The following is a 24168-nucleotide window of genomic DNA, read 5'->3' on the forward strand; positions in this document are numbered from 1 at the left end:
TACATCTTGAACATAAGGACAGGAGCTTCACCATTACAAAGTGTCAGTTTTGCCAAACATCACTCCTTTACGTTTAAAGCTAATCCATAATGATAAGTGGAGGAAATTTTATCTCACTCACCGCTTATCCAAACTTCTCGGGTCACGGGGTGCCTGTGCCTATCTCAGGCGTCATTGGGCATCAAGGCAGGATACACCCTGGATGGAGTGCCAAACCATTGCAGGGCACACACACTCTCATTCACTCACACAATACGGACAATTTTCCAGAGAGGCCAATCAACTTACCATGCATGTCTTTGGACTGGGGGAGGAAACCGGAGTACCCGGAGGAAACGCCCAAGGCACGGGGAGAACATGCAAACTCCACACACACAAGGCGGAGGCGGGAATCGAACCCCGACCCTGGAGGTGTGAGGCGAACGTGCTAACCACCAAGCCCCTCGGAAATTTTATCTCATCTTTAAATCATAGATTTATTTATTTTGGCATGATGTCCTCCCCAAAAGTACTTCTTCTTGTGTTAAGGACCAAACAAAATGTCTAAACTTAAAGAATTAGTTCGCTCTTGATGATTAGACCATTTATTTTGGGAACCATTATTTCTCTTTCATTGTAAAAGTGCAGTTGTGTGTTACCAGGCTAGTACTTGGATCCATTTTCACTGTCCATTTTCAGAGCTCTAATTTCACAGCTAAAGTGCAATTGACTTGAAATGTATTTTCCAGTGTACGACATTGTTATTCATTGTGGGCGATGATGTCCATAATTTAGAATAGTCCAAAGTGCTGGAGAGGTGAAGCAGAGTCCAAGCTCAGCTCAGCACGACTCAACACAAAGGCAGCAGTGGGTAAATAACCAGGTTAATGAACCACTTCTAGCTTCAGTTTATCTAAGTCTAAAGATGAGACCAAAGTGAGCAATGTCTTTTGTTTTGTGAGCCACCGAACCAATAAATCATCTTCTCACAGCATGTCGTAACTTCAGACTTCTTGTTTCCTGCTGCTGTCTTTGTGCGATTTGGTCATTGGCCTCTTCAGACACTGTTATAAATGGCTGTTGGTTTCTTTTGATGGTTTTTTGGAAGGTGTGAGGAAGGTGGGAGTCGGGTGGTGGAAGGGTTGCCATGGTGATGACTGGTGCTGAACAGAGTGCAGGTGAAAATAAAATTGTGTGGAGTTTGCAGCTCTGATCTGGTGGAGGCACAAAACCGCAAGAGTCACACGCACTACAGTCTGAAAGAAAATGGAATAACTCTATGTGCAAGAACTTAAAAAGTGAGCACTTTTCATGGAAACATCGTCTCATCACTTACAATTCACATAGTCTATAATGTATTAAAGGGTTAAAGTGAGTGCATAGTTGTTGTTTTTTTTACAGCTTAATTTATGTGAAATCCAGGAAATTCACTCTCCGGTCATTACATTCTCATTTTACGTTTATTCATTTGGCTGATGCTTTTATCTAAAGTGACTCATAAAGTAGGCAGAATTCAATTCAGAGCTGTTAAAGGGATAATAAGGCTGAAAATATGCACACTGACCAAAACAAGTTCAGGATAGTTGTTGGATAAACAGAGAGAATCACACTCTTCTCTGTGAGATCATTTCTTAAAAAGAACAAACCCATGTGCCTAAATGAATTCTAAATGGAGCGTTTGGTTTATTTTAGTTAAAAGCTACTTTTCTTGATGAGGACTAGTCATAAGTTTGAGTTGTCCAGTATTTGAGTTTATTTCTATGGAACATTTGGGCATCAGGAATGGCTAAAAACCTGCACAGATATCATATTCATGCCTAGATTATGTGCTAGTACTCAGAAGTGCCATCATCACTACACTCTGTCACCCTAAAGCTTCACTCTGTAGAACTGTATATTTGGTTATAAATAAAACCCCTCACCATTCTAGAACTGTCAACCAGTGTAAGCGGGCAGGAAGCATCTTTATTTTTCTTTCCTTTTTTCCTTCGTTCCTTTGTTTGTTTGTTGTTCCTTCCGTCCATCCATACATCCATACATCCATACATCCATGATGCAGGGATAAAGGCATGCCAGATATTCTGGATACAAAAGATATCTTCTTCAGTGGTGCACTAATGGCACATTATCGATCTCTTACCATTTCTTGCAGCCTTGCTTTTTTATTTTGTATTGATAGAGTTATAAGAAGGGGCCAAGAGAAAACTGCAGCAACTTGATCAAAAAGTGAGGAATTTAACTTTTTGCACATTATCTGACACACACACACACACACACACACACACACACACACACACACACACACACACACACACACACACACACACAGAAAGAGTGATGTCAGATTAGGTTGAGATTGATAATTTAGTTATATTGGTTTAGTTAAAAAGGCCTGCTCAGTGTCTACAGGCATCGGCACCTTAAATTAAAAATGTAATATGTATAATCGAATAAAATCAGCTGTATTTATCATTATGAGATGAGAGTGGTCACATTTTATAGTCTGCTTCTCATCACAGTGTCTAAGTCAATATCAGGCTTTTCCTAAATTAAAGCTTACTGTCAGCTTACAGATTCAGATTGATTGATTTCTTTCTTTATATACAGTACATATGTAATAATGCACAGCATGTGAATATGTACATGTATGAGAACACATTCTCATGTTTTTGTTCATTTTGAATTTAATGTGAAGATTTTTTTATAGGAATGTTCTACAGTCTGTTTTAGCACAAATTAGAATGAATTAGTTAGTTAAAAGTCATTTTGAGTTTTAAATGTTTTTCAAAACTCATTGGATTTCTAAAAGTAATGTATTCTCATAAATAGATGTATAATAATAATAAATTTTATTTATTTATTTACCAATCAATCAATCAATCAATCAATCAATCAATCAATCAATCAATTTTTATTTACTTAATAAATTTACTTCAATTTTAGATTAAAATTTTCTTCCATAACTACTATTCAGATACTGAATTTTCTTGTAGCCTATATAATTTTTTTTAACCCTGTTTGTGTTCATGACACTGCAAACCCATAAATATATACTTGTATTATTATTATTATTATTATTATTATTATTATTATTATTATTATTATTATTATTATTATTATTGCAATAAAAACACAAACCTGTGCCTGGCCTTTGCCCTGCACCATACCACAGCCTACTTGCTTTAATTATGTGCACCTTTTGTACAAGGTCAGCTTTCTGTGCTCTGGGGGCCTGGGGAGCTGAGCTCATCTCTAATTATCCCTTCACATCTACCATTTTCTCCTCCCATAGCGTCTATAATTATTGGGAAGAGCCAAAAAGCTTTGCGGGAATCATGCCAACATGTGCGGGTATGATTGCTAAGATTGCGCATCTCGCTTTATTTCTTTTTTTTTTACTTTCTTTCTTTTTTCTCCTTGTCAGAACTAAGCTGGAGCTCGCTCGAGCCTGAGCCATGCACCACAGAGGCAAAACGATGCTCCGACAATTTCAGTGGCTCTGCTGATTAACTGTCCTCCGTCTTGTGTGCTTAGCACGCATGACGTATTACCTCAGCTTACAGCTCTCATTATTCACCTTCAGGTTTCTGCTGAGTGGTGGAATCACAACTGATGATGTATGACATGCAGCTTCATCATATAAAATGTAGGGAAAAGAATACTAGGGTTTTTAAAACCTCTGAAATTGGTAATTAACCCTTCTTACGTGTATAGATCATGATAGAAAAGAATTTTTTCGACATTTATTTCTTACCTAGCTTATTTTTAGAGTCGTTCACAAATCTGATCTGGTTTGAGAGATTCCATGGTTGCTAGCGAAGAAGGTGATAAGGTGAAAACCATGTGTTAATTTGGTGTTTGCAAATATAAAAAATGCCTCTGTCACTTCCACCATCTGTTATTTAGGCACACACCTGCTTTCAGAAACCCCCACAAGATTAGGAAGTTCGGAAGGTTATATGTGCTGATTTACATCAACGATATTTATTTTGCTGATAACTGAGGTAATAGCTTATATTTTTAATGAATTTGGTTTTACGGCTAAAAAGATACTGAAACCAAGGACACAGATGCAAGTGACTTCTCTGACTATATTTTTCTACAGAATTCTAAGTAAAGTCTGAAAATTTGAAGTCTAGGGTGGTATTGATACAACAGATTAAGGCTTAGACCATTTTACCTGGATTGTTCCACTATTTTTATTCTATTTTTGATAATTGGTGGCCAATTTCCAATTCTACTAGCTAACTACAAACCAGGGAGGGTGAAGACCATGTACTGTGTTGTTCTACCAAGATACATACATCATACATCAAGCCAATACATCATTTAAAACTGCTGCTTATTCTATGTCTCAGGACAGTGTAGCACACTACTGTATGTGAGAAAATTCTATCAGTCCTCTTCTACATAGATGAGCTCACAACCAATTAAGATTGGCTAGTCTTGCTTTGATTGACAGGGTACATGGTGTATGACATTCCTCCCACCTGAAGTACAAGGTCCACTGTTTTCCTCTGTTTGGAGTCCAGATCAATGATCGCTGTGACATCATCATGTTTTAAACTTATGGGTTTTGTTTAGCATGTTGGTTAGTGCATGTCCTTTAAAAATTACAGAACAGGGTTTGTCACTAGCTGAGAATATGCTATAGGCATTTTTTCCACTGTTTTTCATCTTTTGTAAGATTAACTCTTGTTTAGATTTAATTTTTTATTATTTTATTTATATCTATTCATATTTTGATGGTTGTCGGTTGTGGCCAAGCTCCACACCTTCCCTTGATCTTCCATGTGTGTTCATTGACTAAAGATTGAGTACATCGATCAGATTGGTCCCATCCTCGGCAGCTTCATGGATCCCTGACACACTGTCTGGAGTGTCATGCTGGTGCCTGGTGGTGAAATTGATGAAAACTCATAATTTGCCATCGTTTTTGTGTCAGGTTTCCCCACTTCACTCCCACATTAACCACACATTATGTGGATCCTTTTTGTTGGCTTGGTTGGAGGCAGTTCTGCCAAAAGGGTGTCTGTGTACAACATTTTCATTAGCATACTTCCTTCCTACTCACAGTCACAAAGCCTAGGGAGGGCAAACAAGTGATACATTAGTAGCTTCGGTTTCTAATAACAAAACTGACACATGAGTCCTTCTTAGATTTTGTTTTGTGTTGATGCCTTCCTCGAATGTAAGTTTTTCCTTACAGTATCAATATGATTTATTATCAAATAGTGATGTTCCTTATCAAAGTTCCTATTTTTTCTACTAGGAAAATGCACAGTTTGTTTTTGTCCAAGTGAACCTGCTCCAAATAGGTATGAGTATGCTTTCAGGGCTGATTCTAAAGACTGGAGACCATTTAGACTTAATCAAGGGTACAGTACACTGATTGCCACCTTGCAGGCAAATGTGTCTGGTTTGCTGACAAATGCAGAAAAACAGAAGTTTGTTTTAATGGAACTTTAATAGATTGATGGAGTACTGTATATGCATTTAAGAAAAGTGTCTTGTCACCACTTCTTTTGTACTGAATGTTTAGGCTTGGATGTAAAATAAACTCGAATGCAGACTGTCCTGCCTAAACTCTTGTAGGAGGACGATCGAGATGATTGGACGATTGTTACATTTGGCTAAAGGGCATTCGGTACAGTTTGTGGTGCCATGCTAATTGGATTGGGAGTAATTGGTTTAGTAGTTTAAGTGGAAGGGTAGGGTTTGGGGTGGAAACGACGGGTTTCCTTCACGATTTGAGATAAGTTTTCCATCATACATTGGAATTAATTGGCAGACTTTATAGGCAACGTCATCCTGTGATGCCAGAACTGGCAGTTCAATGACTGCTACGGTTCTTACAAGTATTTTCCTTTTCATGATTAAATTTGTGTAGATAATTTGCAATGTTGTATCTTTAGTCTTTAGCCATAGTGGACATGGTCTGGTAAAAGTCTTTTCATTTTTCATTTCATGACTTTTCATTTGTTTTTCCTGACAGATGTTTAAGTCTAGGTGCAATCCTACATGAGACATCAAGCTGGAAGGTTAAATATGGCCTTGAAACATGAAGCTGATTAATTTCCATTGTACCATAATGTAAACTCATTACAGGCTTTCTGTCTCTTGACATTTGCCTTGTATAACTAATCATACAGAATGTGTAACCGCCCTGCAATGAACGCTAGCTAATTATACACACTTTTAAGCATCGCTAAGTTCCAGACGTCTCTGAACTTAGCGATGCTAAGCGATGCTTTTAATGCCAATATCTTGGAGGCTTCAAAAGATTCATCAAATTGGAACTGATTCTTTTTCTTTATTTCAGTTGTCATTTTTGTTAGTTTACTAGTTGCTAGCAAAAAGCGTAGTCATTTTTGGAGTCATTATTGTCTGGAAATTGCTTTTAGTCAGAGAACAAGGTTGTATTCATGCTCTTGTACAATGCATTTGTGCCATGGTTTGTTTGTTCTCTTTCAGTTTAAAAATGCTAAAAAGAAAAAGACCTATTGCGAGTTTCTGTGCGAAAAACAGTGCTTACTGTATAGTGTTGGAAATAAATAATATAAGCTGTTGATTTCTTTGCTCTTCCGGAAGCTTCGGTTATTAGGTATCTATTAAGGTGTTCTTCAGAAGACAGGAAGGAAAAAGAATATAAACTCAAGCCATAATATTTATGTATTCACTATCGTCCTGCATAACAGGGTGTGTAAATGTTTGACTGGTAATAGAATTGTGTGCTGAAGAATCATAAATTTATTAGCTCGGCCACTATGCAAACAAAACCTTTGCAAACCTTTGGTTGCCTGGCAACCTAATTGACTAGGTTATAAATTGGTAGCTAGTGTAATAAGACTAAAAGTAATAAGACGTGTCAAGCTAGTTAGATAAATTCAATAATACAGACTAAATTCAAATGCTAATTTAAATTTTATTACTCACATACACAATCATACACAGGGCAACATGCAGTGAAATGCTTTTTACTGCTGAATGTGTTAACATTTAAAATGGAATTTAAAAGTAAAATAATTAGCTGTAGAGAAAAGAGGAAAAATAAATAGGTGCAATAAAAAATACAGTATATGAATATAATACAGAACCTAATTTAAATATATGACGTAAATGATAGTGATGTTAATTCGTTTAAAATATTTTCATTTAAATAAGTTTCTGGTACAAACTGTGGTGTTCTGTCGTCACGTCGTACGTAACGAATATTTTTTAGGTCTCGTTGGCGTCTTTATTTTCTCTTCACCTAAAGCTAAGGCTTCATTTTGTGTCAGGTTACTAATATATACTGCTTTAAATGAAAAATTGTTTTGCTCTTCTATATTTCGCTTAATATCAACCTTAATTTTTGCACAGTCAGTTTATTCTCCGAATAATAAGCGTAATCCAAACGACAGTTTGAGACCTTTTCCCCTATTTCACTAAACTGTTGAAAAGATTTTCAATTTCTTTTTTTGCTGACACTGTGGTAGGTTGTAGCATTTTCTGTTTTATGGGGTTGTTCTGTTGATTGATGAGCAGTAAATGGTATTATTAATGCTCACTGCACTGGACACTCTTTCAAAGTTTGAGCCGCACCATTGGGAAATACATCACCTTTGATTTGTGTTCTGTTGAAACCGCATCACCGGGTTTGGCGGCCGCTGAAGCGATGATTGCATCTTTCATCTTTTTTTTTTTGACCATATTCACATCATCTTGGTCATCCTTGAAAGTGTATTTTATATAATCGCTACTGTTTATCTTTTAAATTAATTTATTTACAATTAGATTTTTTTTATTCTTACAAAATGTCATTCCCGTTACTCACACATCAGGAAAGTCACACGTTGTGCTACTATTGACTTTATTCTCATACATGCCTTATTCTCAACATCATTCATATTCCTCGATGTCAATCCACACACATTTATGACACACGTCTGACATCAGTTCTACTACGTTTTTTCATTTCTCATTGCTTTAAATCGGAGTGAAAGTGTCTTGGTATCACCGTCTAGCATCGGCAGTTTTGCTGTGCCATTTTCGTCATGGCTTCTGCCAGTGAATGCAGCGTGGGCAGCATCCATTCCATCTGTTGTTGTCTGAAACCATGTCCCATAAATTCATTGTTTGCTCTGAGAGGCATTATCAGGGCTTAGCAGACTTTTCTAGAATTTTCTGGCATCGCAGTTAATTTGTTCACTCCTCTCAAATATTACTGTGGAGTTGAAAGAGTGATCCATATGTCAGGAGTGAGAGAGTGTTTGCCAGACGAGCGAGAGAATTGACACACCTGGAGAGGAGACAGAGGGGAAAAAACACAGAGCAAAAAAACAAAAAATACTTTACACCTTTCATTTTACACCATGAGTTTATGTTTTTCAAATGCACTTGGTTGTGTTTCTTTTAAAGATGCCCTGCCACACATATTTCATTACTTCTGTGGTAATGTCTGACATTTACCATGGACTCTGTAACATTTTTTTGTGGTAAAAATGCTTCTGTGACCTCGTTTCAAGCCGTTCTAGTGTGGTATAGAAAGCCTGCAAGAAGACTCGGCTCGATTTGCACCAGTTCTCATTAATATTCAATGAGCTATGCTGCTTGGCTCCGATTGGCTAACCGCTAGGATATGAGAGCTAAGTGGGAGAGCTAATGAATAGTAAGGAGCTCGATCATTTCTACGTCACTCTGAGCAGCTTTTCTAACTGACCTGATTTCTGCGCTTATTTCTTTTAAGTGGCTAGAACTGACAGGGGAGGTAGCAGCTCATTTTCACATTCCCGACACAACACAAACACATATGGACCTAACACGTATCAAAAAATACAAGTAAAAACGGTTTTGTGTGGAAGGACACCTTTTAAGCTTAATACATTTAAAATGAGAAAAACACAATAAAGTGCAATTGTCCAAACAGTCTGATGAATGTAAGTGTATTATAAGTTTGATTAAAAAAAAAAAAAAGCAAAATATGTAGAACCATGCTGGACTCCTTGGTTGGGTTTACATCCCTCCTGTCAATCACTTTACACACACCCTCAGCTTTACTCATTAATGTTCTTTAATGTGCTGATTGCTAAAGCTCACGTCCCGGTTGATGACTTTCAAAAGAAATAATGAAGATGCCTGCTAATTATATTAGTATATACTATAGTAGCTACATTTATCCTTGACATTTTTTTCTGGACATGTAATATATCATTAGTGCTATAAACTCTTCACCAAGAAAATACTAAAATAATTAGCTATATTGGCTATATTGGTTGACCTAAAATCTAAAAGAAACTATTTTATATATAAAAATAAAATCAGCAATTTAATTGATATAGCAGAGTTTTTTGTGTATAGCTAGTTTTGCTTTAACTAGCTAATTAGAATGAGGTGGCACTAGATAGCTACTAAACTAACTCTTGAAGATTTCTGTAGGTGGGACATTGTAAAGATAGCCATGGATGGAAAGTGGATCAGGACGTGAAAGAAACATTCCGGTGCACCTTTAGTATTACCCAAGTAGTCCAGTTTAAATGTATTTTGCAGTCTGAATTTCTTTGAAGTTTTCTATCGCACACATGCACATTTGTATTGCTAACCATCTGAGCAGCTTTGTCACTTGCTAAGAGTGACAGCTTTGCTCTTTTCATGTTACCGTTAATGAAGTAGCTGTCCTTTTAGGTGATAGGGAAGTGTTATGGTCAGCATGACTCCAGAAACAGCTACATCCAGTTTTGTGCGTGTGCAATTCTAGTTCATCTGTCACATGTGTTACTTGAAAAATCCTTCTACTGTTTGATGAATTTGATTAATTCTAGGCCTCAGCTTGCGTTGTCCATAAACAGCCTTGATACACTTCTTGATTTTTGAGGATGAACCCATTTTATTTAAAGATAGAATCTAATAAATAAACTACAATTTTTCAGATATTAAATACCTATGTACATACATTTGTACCTTGGATGTACTTTTTTCAAATGCTTTAGTTTTCTAAAACCTCTACGCTAACAGCGATTTATTGATATATCTGCTGTACATTATAAGTAGCCTACAAATTTTTTTTATTTTTTAATGACAGACTCAAACACTTTATTAATGCCTGTGTATTTCGTCCTCAATATCTATGGTGTAAATATTTATAGAGTGGTTAGTAGAATCTACATCCTCTCTGTTGGCTTCCCCTCAGAGGGAGCTAGTGTTCCCTAGCAGGAACTACAGTACTGCCTTTTTATTTTTCAACAAACCTGCCAAAAGGAGGTCCGAGGGAAGGCAATACAAATCTGTGCCTTGCTAAGCATAAACCGAGGTGAATAATAGAGGCTAATCATTAGAAAAGCTCTGAGTACTGTAATAATGTGTATTGTACTTACACTTCAAAATAACAAATGATAAATGTAGAAGAAAAAGTTATGATGCATGACCAATAAGCTTATTTAAAATCCTATTCAGATTTAGTCTACCTTATATCTGAGAATGTTAATAACCTTTTCGCCAGAAGTATATTGATGAGATCAGACACTGATGTTGAACAAGAATGCATTGCTCGCAGTGTTTCATTTAATCCCAAAGGTGTTCATTGGGGTTGAGGACAGGCTCTGGCAAACCATGTCTTCATGGATCATGCATTATGTACAGTGGTATTGTCATGCTGGAACAGGTTTGGGACCAACCCATAATGCTAGAGAAGAGAAAATCTAATGCTACAGCAAACAAAGACATTCTAGCCTATTGTCAGTTGGTGTGATTGTTAGGTGTTCGATAATTTTGGACATATAATATACGTTAGACCTGAGTTTGGACCCAGAATGGGAGCAGTTATATTATATTTGTCTTCTGCAGCTAATAACTTCAGGTATTTGTGTTAGAGAAATATACCAGGGCTGTGCATCTGGTGCTATTGACCCAGCCTACTACTCTTCGAATAGATGTCAATGGCAGCCATTATCAGCGTGGGTTAATGGTAGAAAGTGATATTGTGTTGTGTTGACACTGTGCCGAGATGCTAATGCTTTATTTACTTTGTGACAATTGTTTGGTGCTGGCGTTCATCTTCTGAGCCGGTCTTTGTAAGTTAAATATTGTCAAGCCTCCACTCATCAGCTGCTGGTTTGGTTCTACTGTTTAAGAGAGTTTAAGCCACCACACTCTCTTTTTTTTAATGTCATCTGCAATGACTTGGCCGTACTGTTTAAACTGAGCCCTGCTATTGGATCAGATTGAATCCATTCATCTTTAGCAGGGTACAGAACGGACCCCGCAGTCAGCCTGCTTCATTTATCTCTCTCAGCTGAATTCACAGTAGACCAACTGACCAAATGTTTAGAGCTCTGAACTTCTAAATATTTTGTCATCACAGAGATTTATATTAATATTCTCCAAAGCAGAACTTATAAGGCTATGGCCTTGGAACATGAGATAAGCTAGATTGTTGTTGGGTTGTCTTTTTTTTTTAAACTGGTTGTCTGTTTTGCACAACACTGAGCAACACTGCTGGAACCATGTCACTGGAAAAGACCCCAGATGGCTTCTCAGTAGCGACATGATTTAATGTTGGCTCTGGATTCTTATTAGTGATGTCAGATAACTAACTTAAGCCAATTCCAGTCTTTAACTTAATGTCTAAACATCCTGTTTGCCAATGTGTCAGGGAGAATAAACACACACACGCAGAAGAAGGGGGAAATCATTCACGGGTCACGGTAGTAATACACACTGCCCTGAGCAGCAAATACAGAGGAGCAACAAATGCATTAGGTCAGTGAGGTATGTACTGTATTAGCAAGAACTTTAACTTACCATGTCTACTTGGAAGGAAGCAGTTCAGGAATAGCAGCCTTTTGTGAGGCGGTATAATGGAATCAGTAAGGAGCACAGTATAAAGTGTGTGCATAAATTCTGAATATAATGTGACTGATAAACCCAGATTTAGCTAAAATAGTGGATCTTCATTTGGTTCACTGCGGACAATTTAATTGTGATCCATCTGGTGCAGATGCTTTGCCCATTTCCATCAAACCAGCTGGTTTACCTACACTAGTTCTTTTCAGCACGGCACATTGATATTGCTTTACTGCTTGTTCTGTTGAGACGTGAAGTTTGGAGGGTTTGATGAATTCTTAATGTAGGCAGCCCTCAGGTTTGCACTGGAAAACCATTCATTATGGAGAGTATCCTCTCAAGATATGCTCACGGTTTTTCTCAAGCACATTAGAGCCCTGGCTAGGACACGCTCAACGCATCATAGATGTTTTCAAGACACATTTAGCATCATCTTTTTTGAGGTAACACAATCCATGAAATCAGGTTAATGCTAACAAAAAGGGATTGCAGTTTTTTCCTGAATTGGACTACATGCGCTAATTCAGTTAGCATCAACTTTAAGGGGGAAACCAGAGGCACGGTGGATGATTTATCTTGGATGAAATTTATAGTCAAACACGTCAAGGCATTACTTATAAGGGTCACTGACTGTTCTGCACTCATGTGCCTGTGTCTCCCATTTAGCACACATTGTAACAAATATAAATACTCTTGAGTGATGATTTCCTAAACCAGACCTCTAAACTAGTAAAACATTGAGGGGCTTATTCTGGGATTTTCACACACACAGTCTCTAGCATTTATAAACGGTGTGTAATGGTAAAAAGAAAAAAAAAACACACACACAAAAAAAAATCATCAGAATCTGTAGGATAAAAAAAACCTTATGATAGAGAAGAGAGAAGAATAACCAGACTGGTTGAGCTGACAGGAAGTCATTTATATTATCATTCTTCACCACTGTGGTGAACAGAAAAGCATCTTAGGATGCACTTCAATCCTTGAGGTGGACGGATACTGTACAACAGAAGAAGGCCACATCAGGGTCCACCCCGTCAGCCAAGAACAAGAATCTGAGAATATCATGGGCAGTAACTGGACAGTTGAAGACACATCACCTCATCTTTTGTCCAATCATTATTTGTTCACTTTATAGGAACATGTGCCCACTGTAGCCTCGGATTCCTGTTCTTTGCTGAGAGGAATAGAATCTGATGTGGGTTTTCTGCTGTTATAACTCATCCACTTAAATTTTCAACTGTGGATGCTTTTCTGCTCACCATGACCATATAGAGTGGTTATTTAAGTTAAAGTGGACTTTTTGTCAGCTGGAACCTGACTGGTTATTCTCCTCAACAACAGTGTGTTCTGACACTCACCAGATGTATTTTCTTTGCTCTCTGTGTAAATTCTCTAAAGACTGCTTAAATATCACTGGAAATATGCAGTTTCTGAAATACTCGAAGCAGCCCATTTAATACCGATGCCAACATGAAAGACACTGAGATCACAAAAGATATCAGATTTCTGATAATAATAAAATATTAAATGGTAATATTAAAAATATTAAATGGTAATATTAAAAATAATTAAAATAAAAAAATTCTTAAAAATGTTAATAACCTTCACTGATAAAACTAACCATTGAGCTAACAGAAGCATTCTTTTTAACTGCAATTGATTGCAGAAATTAATAAAAGTTATTATAATTTAGTGCTGGCTGACCAGTTAACAAAGTAACGGCAGAATTTCAGATAGAATGTTAAAGTAAAATTTAAAATTGTGCAAAGGTTTTAAAAGAGGATGTTTAAGTTTACATACTTAATTGGTAATTTGTAGATGGCTAATAGAAACTTGCTAGAATTCCAATTCAATTTATTTGTATAGTGCTTTTGACAATTCCCATTTTAGCCTTACAGAAGTATGAAAACAGAAAAGAGAGAGAAAAAGAAATAAATATATAATAATAATAGTAATGAGAAGAAAAAATGAAAATAAATGAAAATAAAATGAATATATACAATTAAAGTTTAAAATTTATTTTAAAATATGAATTTCAAATGTAAAATAATATATATATCTATCCCTAATAGCAGGTACTAAAGATGATAGTGCTAGCTAGGCGGCTATTATGAGGTAACCTGACCTATTCAGCAATGAAGTCTACATGTATACGAGCTCAAATAGCAGTTTCCCGACTGGTAGTCTGCTGACAGACGCTTCCTGGATACATGCTTGTGGGAACTGGTCCTTTTTTTGTGATGCTGCTGAAATGTATGATTTCCTTGTACAGTTAAAATACACTATTAAAGCAGAATTGATTAATTCCTTTAAACTAATGCTATTTAACACCATAAACCTATCTTTGTATTGTTTCCAGCTGTAAGCGTTTCCGATTTTAATTAGTTAATTAAGTTGACATCATTTGCATCTTTTGCCTTCTTCTGCAACTTTTACAAGCCATTACACACCAAGAGCTAGCCAATAAACACAAGCAAATCAATTACACATTTGCCTGTTCACTTCACGGACACAGACTGTTAGGCAAATCTAATTGGATTTCTCCACTTGAGTGTCTTAACAGTGGAAAGCTTACTGAAATGTTAGAAGATGGAAAAGTCAACCACTTTTACCACATTAAGCGAGACGGAGTCACATTTCAGTGGATCTTTTTTTATCTACATCTACTGCATCCCGTTACTCAGATTAGTTTTTCTGCTTAGTGAGGTCTGGTGTTTCTCATAGAGAAAAGGAGGGAACCCCCCTTTTTGTAATAAACTGAAGTTATGTAATAGAAACCAGGGGACGAGTAGGGAATCTTAACAGCTGTGCTGCCTTCTGGCGCAAAACTGATGGGCGCTATAAATAAAATTATGCTATATGTTGTGACAATAAAATCTTGACTGTGGTTTCTGCTCTGCTGGATTTAAAAGCTCAGTCAATCACAAAGACACAGATGACAGTCCCATTGTGTCATCTGTCAATTTATGCATCTATATGACTGTATACATTCATATGTAAGGAGATTTTTAGATTGACTTTGGAGACTGTTTGACTGTAATGATAACATAAGAGCATGTTTGATCATGTTGATCTGCACTTGAGGTGAAAGCAAGGTCGATATTATGTGTGTGCGTTGTATTCTTTTCCTCTTGGTCTTGAAAATCAGCCTCTTTCCAGACACACACAGATGGCAGAGTCCCTCATAGGCACAGACGTTATGCAAATGAATCAGGGCTTATCATGTTCAGCTGGCAGGCCTGGCTTCCTTGGGCTGTTATGGCTGCCATGGCTAATTGGGAAAGATTGAACCTTTTTAAACTCAGAATTGTACACACACACTCACATGCACACACACACACACACACACACACACACACACACACACACACACACACACACACACACACACACACACACACACACACACTCACACTCTTGTGTGACCTTCTATTGACATAGTTGTTATTAATTCAGGTAATTAACTGTACTCTAAAGTACGGCAATAATTTTTTCAATAATTTTTTACTCTTTTGCCCTGTGGGGACCTAATAAATGTCCCACCAAGGTCAAAACACTCACATTCCGATTCTTTTGGGGACATTTCTTCCTCATCCGGATATAAAAACACAACGCCACTTGCTCTGGTTTCATTTGATTCTGTTGAACCCCTGTGCATTTGTGTTCATCTTACAACAATACAAGTCTGCCTGGAGAACACAACTTGACTTTTGGGTTTTTGTATTATTATTATTGTTTTGTATTTTCCGTGTCCCATAATGTTCCTCTGAAACTCATGGTGCATGTGTGTTGAAGAATCCAATGATGTCATCATCTGCTAAAACACAAGTTACTTCCTTGAAGGTGTGGTCGTGAATACGACATGTGTTTATAATCATGGGAATCGCAGCACAGTTCCAGTGCAACCGAACTCAGACCACCTTCTAAAGGTAGTCGGGGGTTCGGTTCCTGGAGGTGCGCTTTCTGGTCCACGTAAGTGCTTTCACGTTACCTATTTTTCATGCAAACCCTGCTCTGTTTTGGGCCAGTGTAAATTCCCCTCTGTCTTTCTCCCTTGATACTAGTTGCAATGGATAGAGTACATGCCTCCACCCTTTTCATGTGAATGACTATACTAATCTTTAATAATTAAATTTGAAATTCTCCTGAGCCTATAGACAGTGAATTGTATGACAGGTTGAATCTGTATGATGATGAATGAAGTAATCAGGCCGTTCTCACAAACATAGGATTTTAAGCCCGCACCTGCCTCAAAAGCTGCATACAGTCCCCCGTATTTGAATAGCGCCGTACACGGCATGAACACGGACAGTTAAATGAGCTAAACTAAAGTCAAATAAAACTAAACAGTAAAAATCACATAACACGATGCAAAAGGCAGTGATGAAGATGACAGTCTTGTTAATAATGATGTTGATGATGCTTGTCATGCATTTAGTACACTTTAATTCAAAAACAGATGAAGAGGAGGATTTATTATGCAGTTATTTAGGAGGGGGAGGGCTTCGGCACTAGGGTAACGTTTCATAGTAAATATATTTAAGTTTGTATGTCACAACATATTTTCAAATCATAGACTAATGTAATTTAATTTTATTATTTTAGACCTAGAGAGCACTTTGGAGGCAGTGTCTTAAATGGCCAGACCGACTTGCCTTTGAAGTTTATTATTTGGCTCTTCTGCAATGTTATTTCAGAAAAAAAAGAAAACACAGTTTAGACTATATTTTTATGCTGAGACAAATCAGATGTACTTTCCCATACTTCGGTTTAATCAGTCATTAGAATAATGAATGAATGCTTTTCATTTATACCCTTGTGTACAGAGGTGTTGCAATCATTTTGACATTTGAACAGTTGACATAAATATTTTGTTCATCCATTTATAACTTTTGCTGTAATCCTAATCTTTAGCAATAACAAGCAAGACATTTACCTCTGGAGTCGAAGCACAATGGTTTATTAAGAGACTGATAAAGAAGGCATTTGTTTGGGGGGTGGGGGAAGTGGGGGTGGGGAAGGGTGGTGGAATGGCAAGGGGTATATTCCAGTACATGATTTGATTTGTTTACCCAATGTATATGGTCTATGGATTTTTCATCCAGATGTTAGGCATGGGCTACATAACTGAGCGTCAGTAACAAACTTCGTAAACAGATCGACCAAAAACATTTACAATATGTAAATGATTTCCCTCAGCTTTTTTCACACTTGCACAAATTGCCTAATGCCTATAAGGGGCATGTGTAAGTAGAAAATCAGATAGGATAAAATTTTTTCTTTTGTACATTTTAGACTTCTTTTTTAAAAAAAAAAAAAAATGAATTGCTACCACATTCCATCCTCTATTATACTTGTGCTATTTTTGTAGAATAATGGTTACAGTACAAAGCAGAGGCATATAAGCTCTACACAAGGCATCTACTGTACAGCTGTCATTCCTTCAAGGCTCAAGCAAGGTTAAAGGGCATCCAAAGTATCATGCATACCTTTCCCTGTACCGCTGTAGCACATTTCCATCTAAAGCTTGATGTACATGTTCAGGGCAGTGTTTGGCTACATGTGTTTTCTTACCTGTCTTGTAGCATTTTTACTTTCTACTTAGTTTTTCTTGGTTTGCTATGTTCCCTGCCTTGCCAATTAGCTTATCAAGCCCTCTTCCTGCTCTGTCCTGAGAGGCAGCAGAATTTGCAGACTGCCAAGACCCACTATTTTAGTGGAATGAAGAATTGGGGATGAGTGCAACCTCATGCTATGCCACAATAGTGGTGTCTGAAAAGACTGAGTTGAAAGAGTCAGCATTGTTTCGTAGTACGTGCACCTTTGGATTCTCGGAGATCAGTGCCTCCTTGGGTCTCCCATTTTGTACCTCCTTGATGGGCTCCAGAAAGACCACATGCTTGTTGTTACTGACCTTGCGGCCGGGACCCTCTGTGGTGGCAGGTGGTGTAGGTGTCAGGATCGAAGACTGGGCACTGCATTCATTTGCTGGACTTGGTGTTGCAGGTAGTGGCTGCTTACGGCACCAGCAGCGGCAGGGTGTCAGATAAAGGTATATAAGAACCAGTACCAGGCTAACCACACATCCTAGCAGAGTAGTAAAGCCAGTGTTGAAGGGCTCAGGCTCATGAGAATGCTTCGTCACATTGATGTGTACCTCCCATGTCTCGTTACGTAATTGTTGCCGGTCCAATGCCATACACCAGTACATGCCAGAGTCCTCCCCTCGCACTGCAGTAATCTCCAGGCTTCCATTTGAATACATTCGCATTACATCATTGTTGCCTGGTGGGACAATATATTCCTTGTTTGGAGTTACCCACTGGTATGAAATCTGTTGCCCCTTTAGTGAAGTCTTGCATTCCAGCAACACTGATTCTCCTTCGTCCACTTTCAAATTATTATCTGTTTCCACCAACTGGAACTTCCCCTTTACAGTGCAGTTTTCAAAGAAGCGAGTGTGTTCAAGAAACTGCACTGAGGCACGGGGTTCCCCATATACTAAGCAGGTATGCTCCACTTGGAAATCCCTGACTGAAATAAAGTTTTTTTGCTCCCATTGTTTGAACATGCTATACATTGCACACTCACAGATCAGGGTGTTGTTGTGCAAGAATAGTCCACCTTGAATTGAAGCTGGCAGAGCTGCAATGTCCTCAACAGGTAACTTGGGCATACGGTTAGAGCTTAGGTCTAGTATAACAAGAAAAGGATGACTGTGCTCCTGAATGGAGAAGAATGGGAAGTCAGTCAGCCGATTATGGCTGAGGTATACTTTGTGCAGGTTGCTCAGGCTGAGCAGTGCTTGGCTTTCCACTCTAACAATATGATTATTGAAGAGAAGCAACTCCTCCATTCTCACAAGCTCTTGAAAGTAATGATTATCCACCTTGTTCAGCTGATTGGATGAAAGGTCTAGGTGGCGCAGGCTACTTGCGTTTCTGAAGGTTCCAGGGGAAAGGTTGCTCAGTTGATTGTGGGCCAGCCTCAAGGTTATGAGATTGGGAAGTCCAGTGAAGCTACCTTCCTCTAGCCTGGTCAGATGGTTGTGGTTGAAATCCAAGGTGGCGGCTGTTACTGGTAACTCTATCGGTATCCACGTAAGTCCAAGATTGCTGCAGCTTAGGATGTCTGAGACTTTAAGACAGCCAGCCGGTAGGCTACCCGTGGCCAAGTGCAACAGGAGTGAGCTAAGCATCAGATGGGTGGCCACACCCTGAGCACACAGCATTGTGCCGTCAGGATGCTGCTGGAGGTTGGCAGAGCAGCCAGAGTGCTACAGGGGTAGATGCCCACACATTAAGAACACAGTGGTTTAGATGGGATGGCAAGACGGAGTCTGAAGCACACATAGGAAAAAAAATTGTAAATAAACAGATTTTAAATACTGGTAAAACTAAGTAGTAAATAGCCAAAGAGGGAAAGATACTGTAGACTTGTCAAGATGTAATGCTTGTAATTATTAGCAGTTTGCATTGACATGACCTTAATTACCAAGGTTTAAACTTCATTTAATTGATTAAAGTAAGCAATGTCAGAGTTTACTCCAAACATCCAAGTATTTCCAGAACTGACACCTGCTTGTCAATATGTCTTTTTTTTTTTTAAAGCACATTGATTCTGATAGCTGCTCTAGTTTAAAGTGTAGTAGCTCTCACCGCAGGGAGTTTTTTTGGAGTTCTGGAGCAAGGGGAGAGTTGTAGCTTCTGCCCCATGCCCAAGACAGATATTCTGTGCTCCCTAATCTTTAAAAGTCTTGCCTTCTAGTTGTGGCATTTGAATTATGGCACGAGAGCATTAATATAAGATTTTGCTAGCTGCTGCAGACTTGGATAAGATCTTCAAAAACATCAGCATTCTGTCCAGCGCACTTAAAATAAGAAGGAGCTGAGTGCTACGCTCAAGGCAGTTCAGAGAAGCAATCTGTTTGCTTTACGCAAAGGATTCATGAGTCATTACTTACAAGCAGTATCATGATGTTTTTTGAAGAAAGAATCAGCGTCTCTTTATTTCAGAAGTAAAAAAAGATCCTCAAATCATTTTCCTCAGTTCCAAAACAGTAATGACTGAGCATTGCACTCGTTTAATCCTTTGTTTCCATACTTTCTTATATCCACGTGGCATAAGGAGGACTGGTGTTTATCAGATGAATTATCCACCCTTCTTGCTGTCCAGTGCTTTAGTTGATCCTTCAATTATGTTTCGTCCCAGTCTCTGCCTTTCTTCATTTCGTTTTTTTTTCTGTGCTTTTCTTTTTGCTCGATCTCTCCCACTCTCAGGCTGTCTCATACAGATCCTGTGTGTACACTACGCTCTCTCTCTCGCTCTCTCTCTCTCTCTCTCTCTCTCTCTCTCTCTCTCTCTCTCTCTCTCTCTCTGTCTGTCTCTCTCTCCCTCCCTCTTTCGCTCTCTCCACTTTTACAGTTTCACAGTCCTAGAGGAGGGGCATCAAGGGGTTTCTTCCCAGTGCTGATTGGTTGGCACTAGGCACTATGAAAAAGAAGGACCGTTCAATGTTTTGTATTATTCCTGTTATGTATTTCGTTTCTTTTTTTCATTCCTGCTATTTCTTTTTGGCTCTGAATGGCTCATTGGTTTTGCTAGTGATTGTTGAAGTCAACTTTAATTATCAGGAATAAAGATATTAATGTAGGCTGCTGTTACATCTGATATTAAGCAAGGAAGTAATTTTGAGCTGTGCACATTTTTCAGTATTAAAAGTATGAGCAGCAGATTTTAATAATGGATATACTGTATATGGCTTTAGAGGTAGGTGGAAATGAAGCAGATGATTCGCTGTTGTGACCTCTAACGGGAAACGCCGAAAGTAGAATATAAGGTTAATAAGGTTTTATTATATTCGAATGTTGAGCAGGTTTCATAAGCCACAAGCGTAAAGACATGCTTTCGTTAGGCATGTATTAAAATCAGCGTATTACACTTGTTTTATATAAAGTCAAGTCGTGGCCTAATGGTTAGAGAGTATGACTCGTAATCCTAAGGTTGTGGGTTCGAGTCTCGGGCCGGCCACAACTGAGGTGCCCTTGAGCAAGGCACCGACCCCCCCAACTGCTCCCCGGGCGCCGCAGCATAAATGGCTGCCCACTGCTCCGGGTGTGTGTTCACGGTGTGTGTGTGTTCACTGCTGTGTGTGCACTTTGGATGGGTTAAATGCAGAGAACGAATTCTGAGTATGGGTCACCGTACTTAGCCGTATGTCACTTCACTTCACTTCACTAAAGAGATTAGGATAAAAACAAACAAGCAAAAAAATAAATAAAAAACTTTAATTATTTATTGGGCTATATTGTTACAGAACAAATCGATCTGGTTATTAGCAGTAGTAGATGGAATTATAAAATCCTGGTCTAAATAATGAGCAGCTTGGTCACAATCTTTTAAAATTAGCTTGTATAGGAAATATATTGAGATTTTAGATTTGACAATTGTCCTCTGTAGGTTTCTACGATGTATACGGCATATTTGTATTCAGACATATTTTTTTTTTATTCAGATTTTTGTCTCATCTAAATTTTTAAAAGCGTTATTTTCAAACTGTAACATCTCTTCTAGTTCTAGCATGTTTCTGTGTAATATAGATTTAAATCCTTATAAACTGTTTGTATGTGTGGATCGGGTTGACCGCGACCCTTTTTCTTTAAAAGTCATAATTGCACCAACCGTGACGTCTGTCATAGTTCATTACACTCTGTGTACCCACAGCTTCAGTACACTCCCACGCACAGAATCGAGGTCCTGCTGACTTTTTCACCATAGCAGCTTCTTTGCTTGAACTTATTTGAAAAAGTTATGCACAGTTACAAATGAATGAATGAAGGCATGATCTTTGCTCAACTGATTGAACAAAAAAAAGCTCAGCAACAAGAGCAAGGTCAGATGATTTCATCTTACTGTAGTACTGGTTGTGTATGTGATCATTCAAGTATATCTAATAAAGTAAACCAGACCTTTCGTCTTGGATACTTTTCTTTTTACACCATGTTGATCTGAAGCTTGGCCATTTTATCAGAACAATACGATCTCTGTTAGAAAGCACGGAGGTCGGAACGGAGACCTTGAGGTTAATAGCTTGGAGTGGCTTCTGTGTAAGCAGCAACAATTTGACAATGAAGGCTAGCAATTTTTCTGTGTCAGGGAACATGAATAAACGTCAAGGTGATAAATGATTAGAACTCTCCAAACATCTCTTTATTGCTGCTTACAGTTTGAGACAACTATCTGCAACGGGATACATTATGCGGCATGGGCAAACTGCTGGCCTGCTCAATTCAATGCATGGTTCATATTCAATTCATTGTTCTGTTCAATTTTTATCTCTGTAGTGCTTTTAACAATAGGTATTGTCAATGAGCAGCTAATGGGTGTTCTATTAGATTCCTAACATAATAATGCTGACATAACCTTGAGAGGAACCAAACTCAGAGTGGACCACAGAATCTTCTAAGTGACACCGAGTAGTGTGATTATTAAACAATACTTAGTACATAGAAAGTTGTTCAGTGTGAATATATTGTAAATAAGAGTCCATAAGACTCATAAGACATAAGACTAATTTTTATATTCAAATCTGGTGTATCTAAATATAGGTTATCTTCATGCAGCAATGAGAGCTGTATTGAACTTTAAAATGCAAGTGAAATGTCTTGATTAAAAAAAACGAGACCATAAGACAGTCGTGTCAAAAAGGTTATGGCTGAAAATGTACTTTTTATTAATTGGTCAGAAATATAAGATGGGATAAAATGGAAACACTGAAAATAGCCGAACATAAACGATTAAAGAGTTTAAATTATATAACTACTTTAAAACATATTATTAACAATTAGCATTTTCTTTATTTCGAGGTCCAGTGCATGAAATAACCATAACACTGTCTTTTGGCTCATGTCAATTAAAAAAAATTTTAAATTCTCTCAACCCACGATATACATCATGTTTACTTTACTCCCTGCAGTTGGTCTGTATCAGGTTTCGTGCGCAATCACATTTACTGAGATACAAACCTGTACTAACTGTTTTTTTCTCCCCATCGATACATAACGAATGTAACCAAGAGTGCGAGAGCTTAATGAATATGTGAACATAATCCTTAGTCTAAATTTTACTTTAATGTTCATCTGCTTGATACTGACAGCTGGTTTTTATACAGATATGCGTGGAGGTGATAAAGATAAATCATGTGGAACTTTTGGCTAATTCCCGTTTATTGAATGAAAAGATCATTTTTCAAGACTTATTATACTCTGTAGTCAAATGCGATGGTTATTGTCCATTTGCGATTCTTTAGAGACGTCAAACTAAAGTTAAAAGGGAAATACAATCCGATCTACGTGAAAGTAGCTTTTTTTTTTTTGTACTTTAAGTCTTCACCAGAACATTGACTCACTCAACAGACAAAAGGATTCCTGCTGTTGTCGTGCACTAAACGTACAATGGTAATTATTCTGACTGGCTTTCTCTCACAAATCAATCTCTCTTTGTTAGACTCTGAAGAATCTGTAGAAAAAATAAGACTTTCTGCTGAGCTCACACAAGCTCCACAAAAGCCAGCAGAGAGGGTCAGTGTCTTGTAGTGAGGAACATGGCTCGGAAGATCGACGTGAACAACCTATTCTCTCAACTGAATCGAAATCCGTCATATGTGTTTTTTTTTCTTCTTTCTGGCATTAAGTATAGTACACACAAGCTTTAGAAGTACTTTAAAACGTAAAAATGAAGAGTCTGACATGCTTGATTTTTACTTTGGCTATTAAAAGGCAGAATCAGACGGAATCGCTGTTGGTGTAGTGACACATAAATCACCAGCTAGAACCATTGTATTATAATATTAATGAAATACAAAAAGGATACAGTAAAAAGCTGTAAACATGCAGCAATTGTTTTTTTGTGTGTGTACAATGTTACTGTAGATGCAAAATACCAGATTACATTAAAGTGTATATTATATTGTATGTAAAGAAAAAAAATCAACCCGAAGTGTTTCCTTTTTTCCTCTTGGAAAGCAATTTGCCAATGCTGACGATTTATTTAATCGATATATATTTAAACTTTGTGCTCATCCACTCCTCATTCTGAAATCTATCCTGTTGTTACAGCTTTACCTGCAACACTGACACTGGAGACTCCTTCCGAAATAATACAAAATACACGGATAATCGAAGAAAATTTCACCATGTTAAATAATTGCATTCATATTTTTTTTAGTGTTTTGAAACAAGCGCGTTAATATAAACATTTTGATTTGTTTTATGATTCAAACCAGAGCTGCTGTTATAAAACATTAGTCAACGCATTCTGTTCAATCAGAACATTATTCTCATGCTTGTCTGCCCTCTGGGATTAACC

The 24168-nt window shown here is 37.7% G+C and overlaps 2 protein-coding genes across 5 annotated transcripts in view; one reads left to right on the forward strand and one right to left on the reverse strand.

The window, feature by feature from the left end:
• Positions 1-24168, forward strand: part of LOC113656446 (E3 ubiquitin-protein ligase RNF123) — a 133910-nt gene that overhangs the window by 61213 nt on the left and 48529 nt on the right. The gene's annotated exons all lie outside the window — the stretch shown is intronic.
• On the reverse strand, positions 7049-20178 carry amigo3 (adhesion molecule with Ig-like domain 3). 3 transcript variants are annotated; one of them, XM_027167727.2, is made up of 3 exons: positions 19766-20178; positions 17717-19141; positions 7049-8260 (listed from the first exon to the last, which is right to left on the reverse strand). In XM_027167727.2, the coding sequence occupies exons 2-3, from the start codon at positions 19031-19033 to the stop codon at positions 8183-8185; spliced, it is 1395 nt and encodes a 464-aa protein (XP_027023528.1). In that variant the 5' UTR covers positions 19034-19141; positions 19766-20178; the 3' UTR covers positions 7049-8182. The 3 variants fall into 3 exon arrangements, with proteins under 3 accessions (XP_027023528.1, XP_027023526.1, XP_027023527.1); XM_027167725.2 differs by lacking the exon at positions 7049-8260 and having other exon boundaries at positions 16603-19141; XM_027167726.2 differs by lacking the exons at positions 7049-8260; positions 19766-20178 and adding an exon at positions 19461-19751 and having other exon boundaries at positions 16603-19141.

This window comes from Tachysurus fulvidraco, chromosome 2 (genome assembly GCF_022655615.1).
Source record: "Tachysurus fulvidraco isolate hzauxx_2018 chromosome 2, HZAU_PFXX_2.0, whole genome shotgun sequence".
Classification (NCBI taxonomy): Eukaryota; Metazoa; Chordata; class Actinopteri; order Siluriformes; family Bagridae; genus Tachysurus; species Tachysurus fulvidraco.

Bases quoted from the DNA above. Each gene is read 5' to 3' on its own strand.
- amigo3 (XM_027167725.2), bottom strand. From the start codon at position 19,033: ATGCTGTGTGCTCAGGGTGTGGCCACCCATCTGATGCTTAGCTCACTC.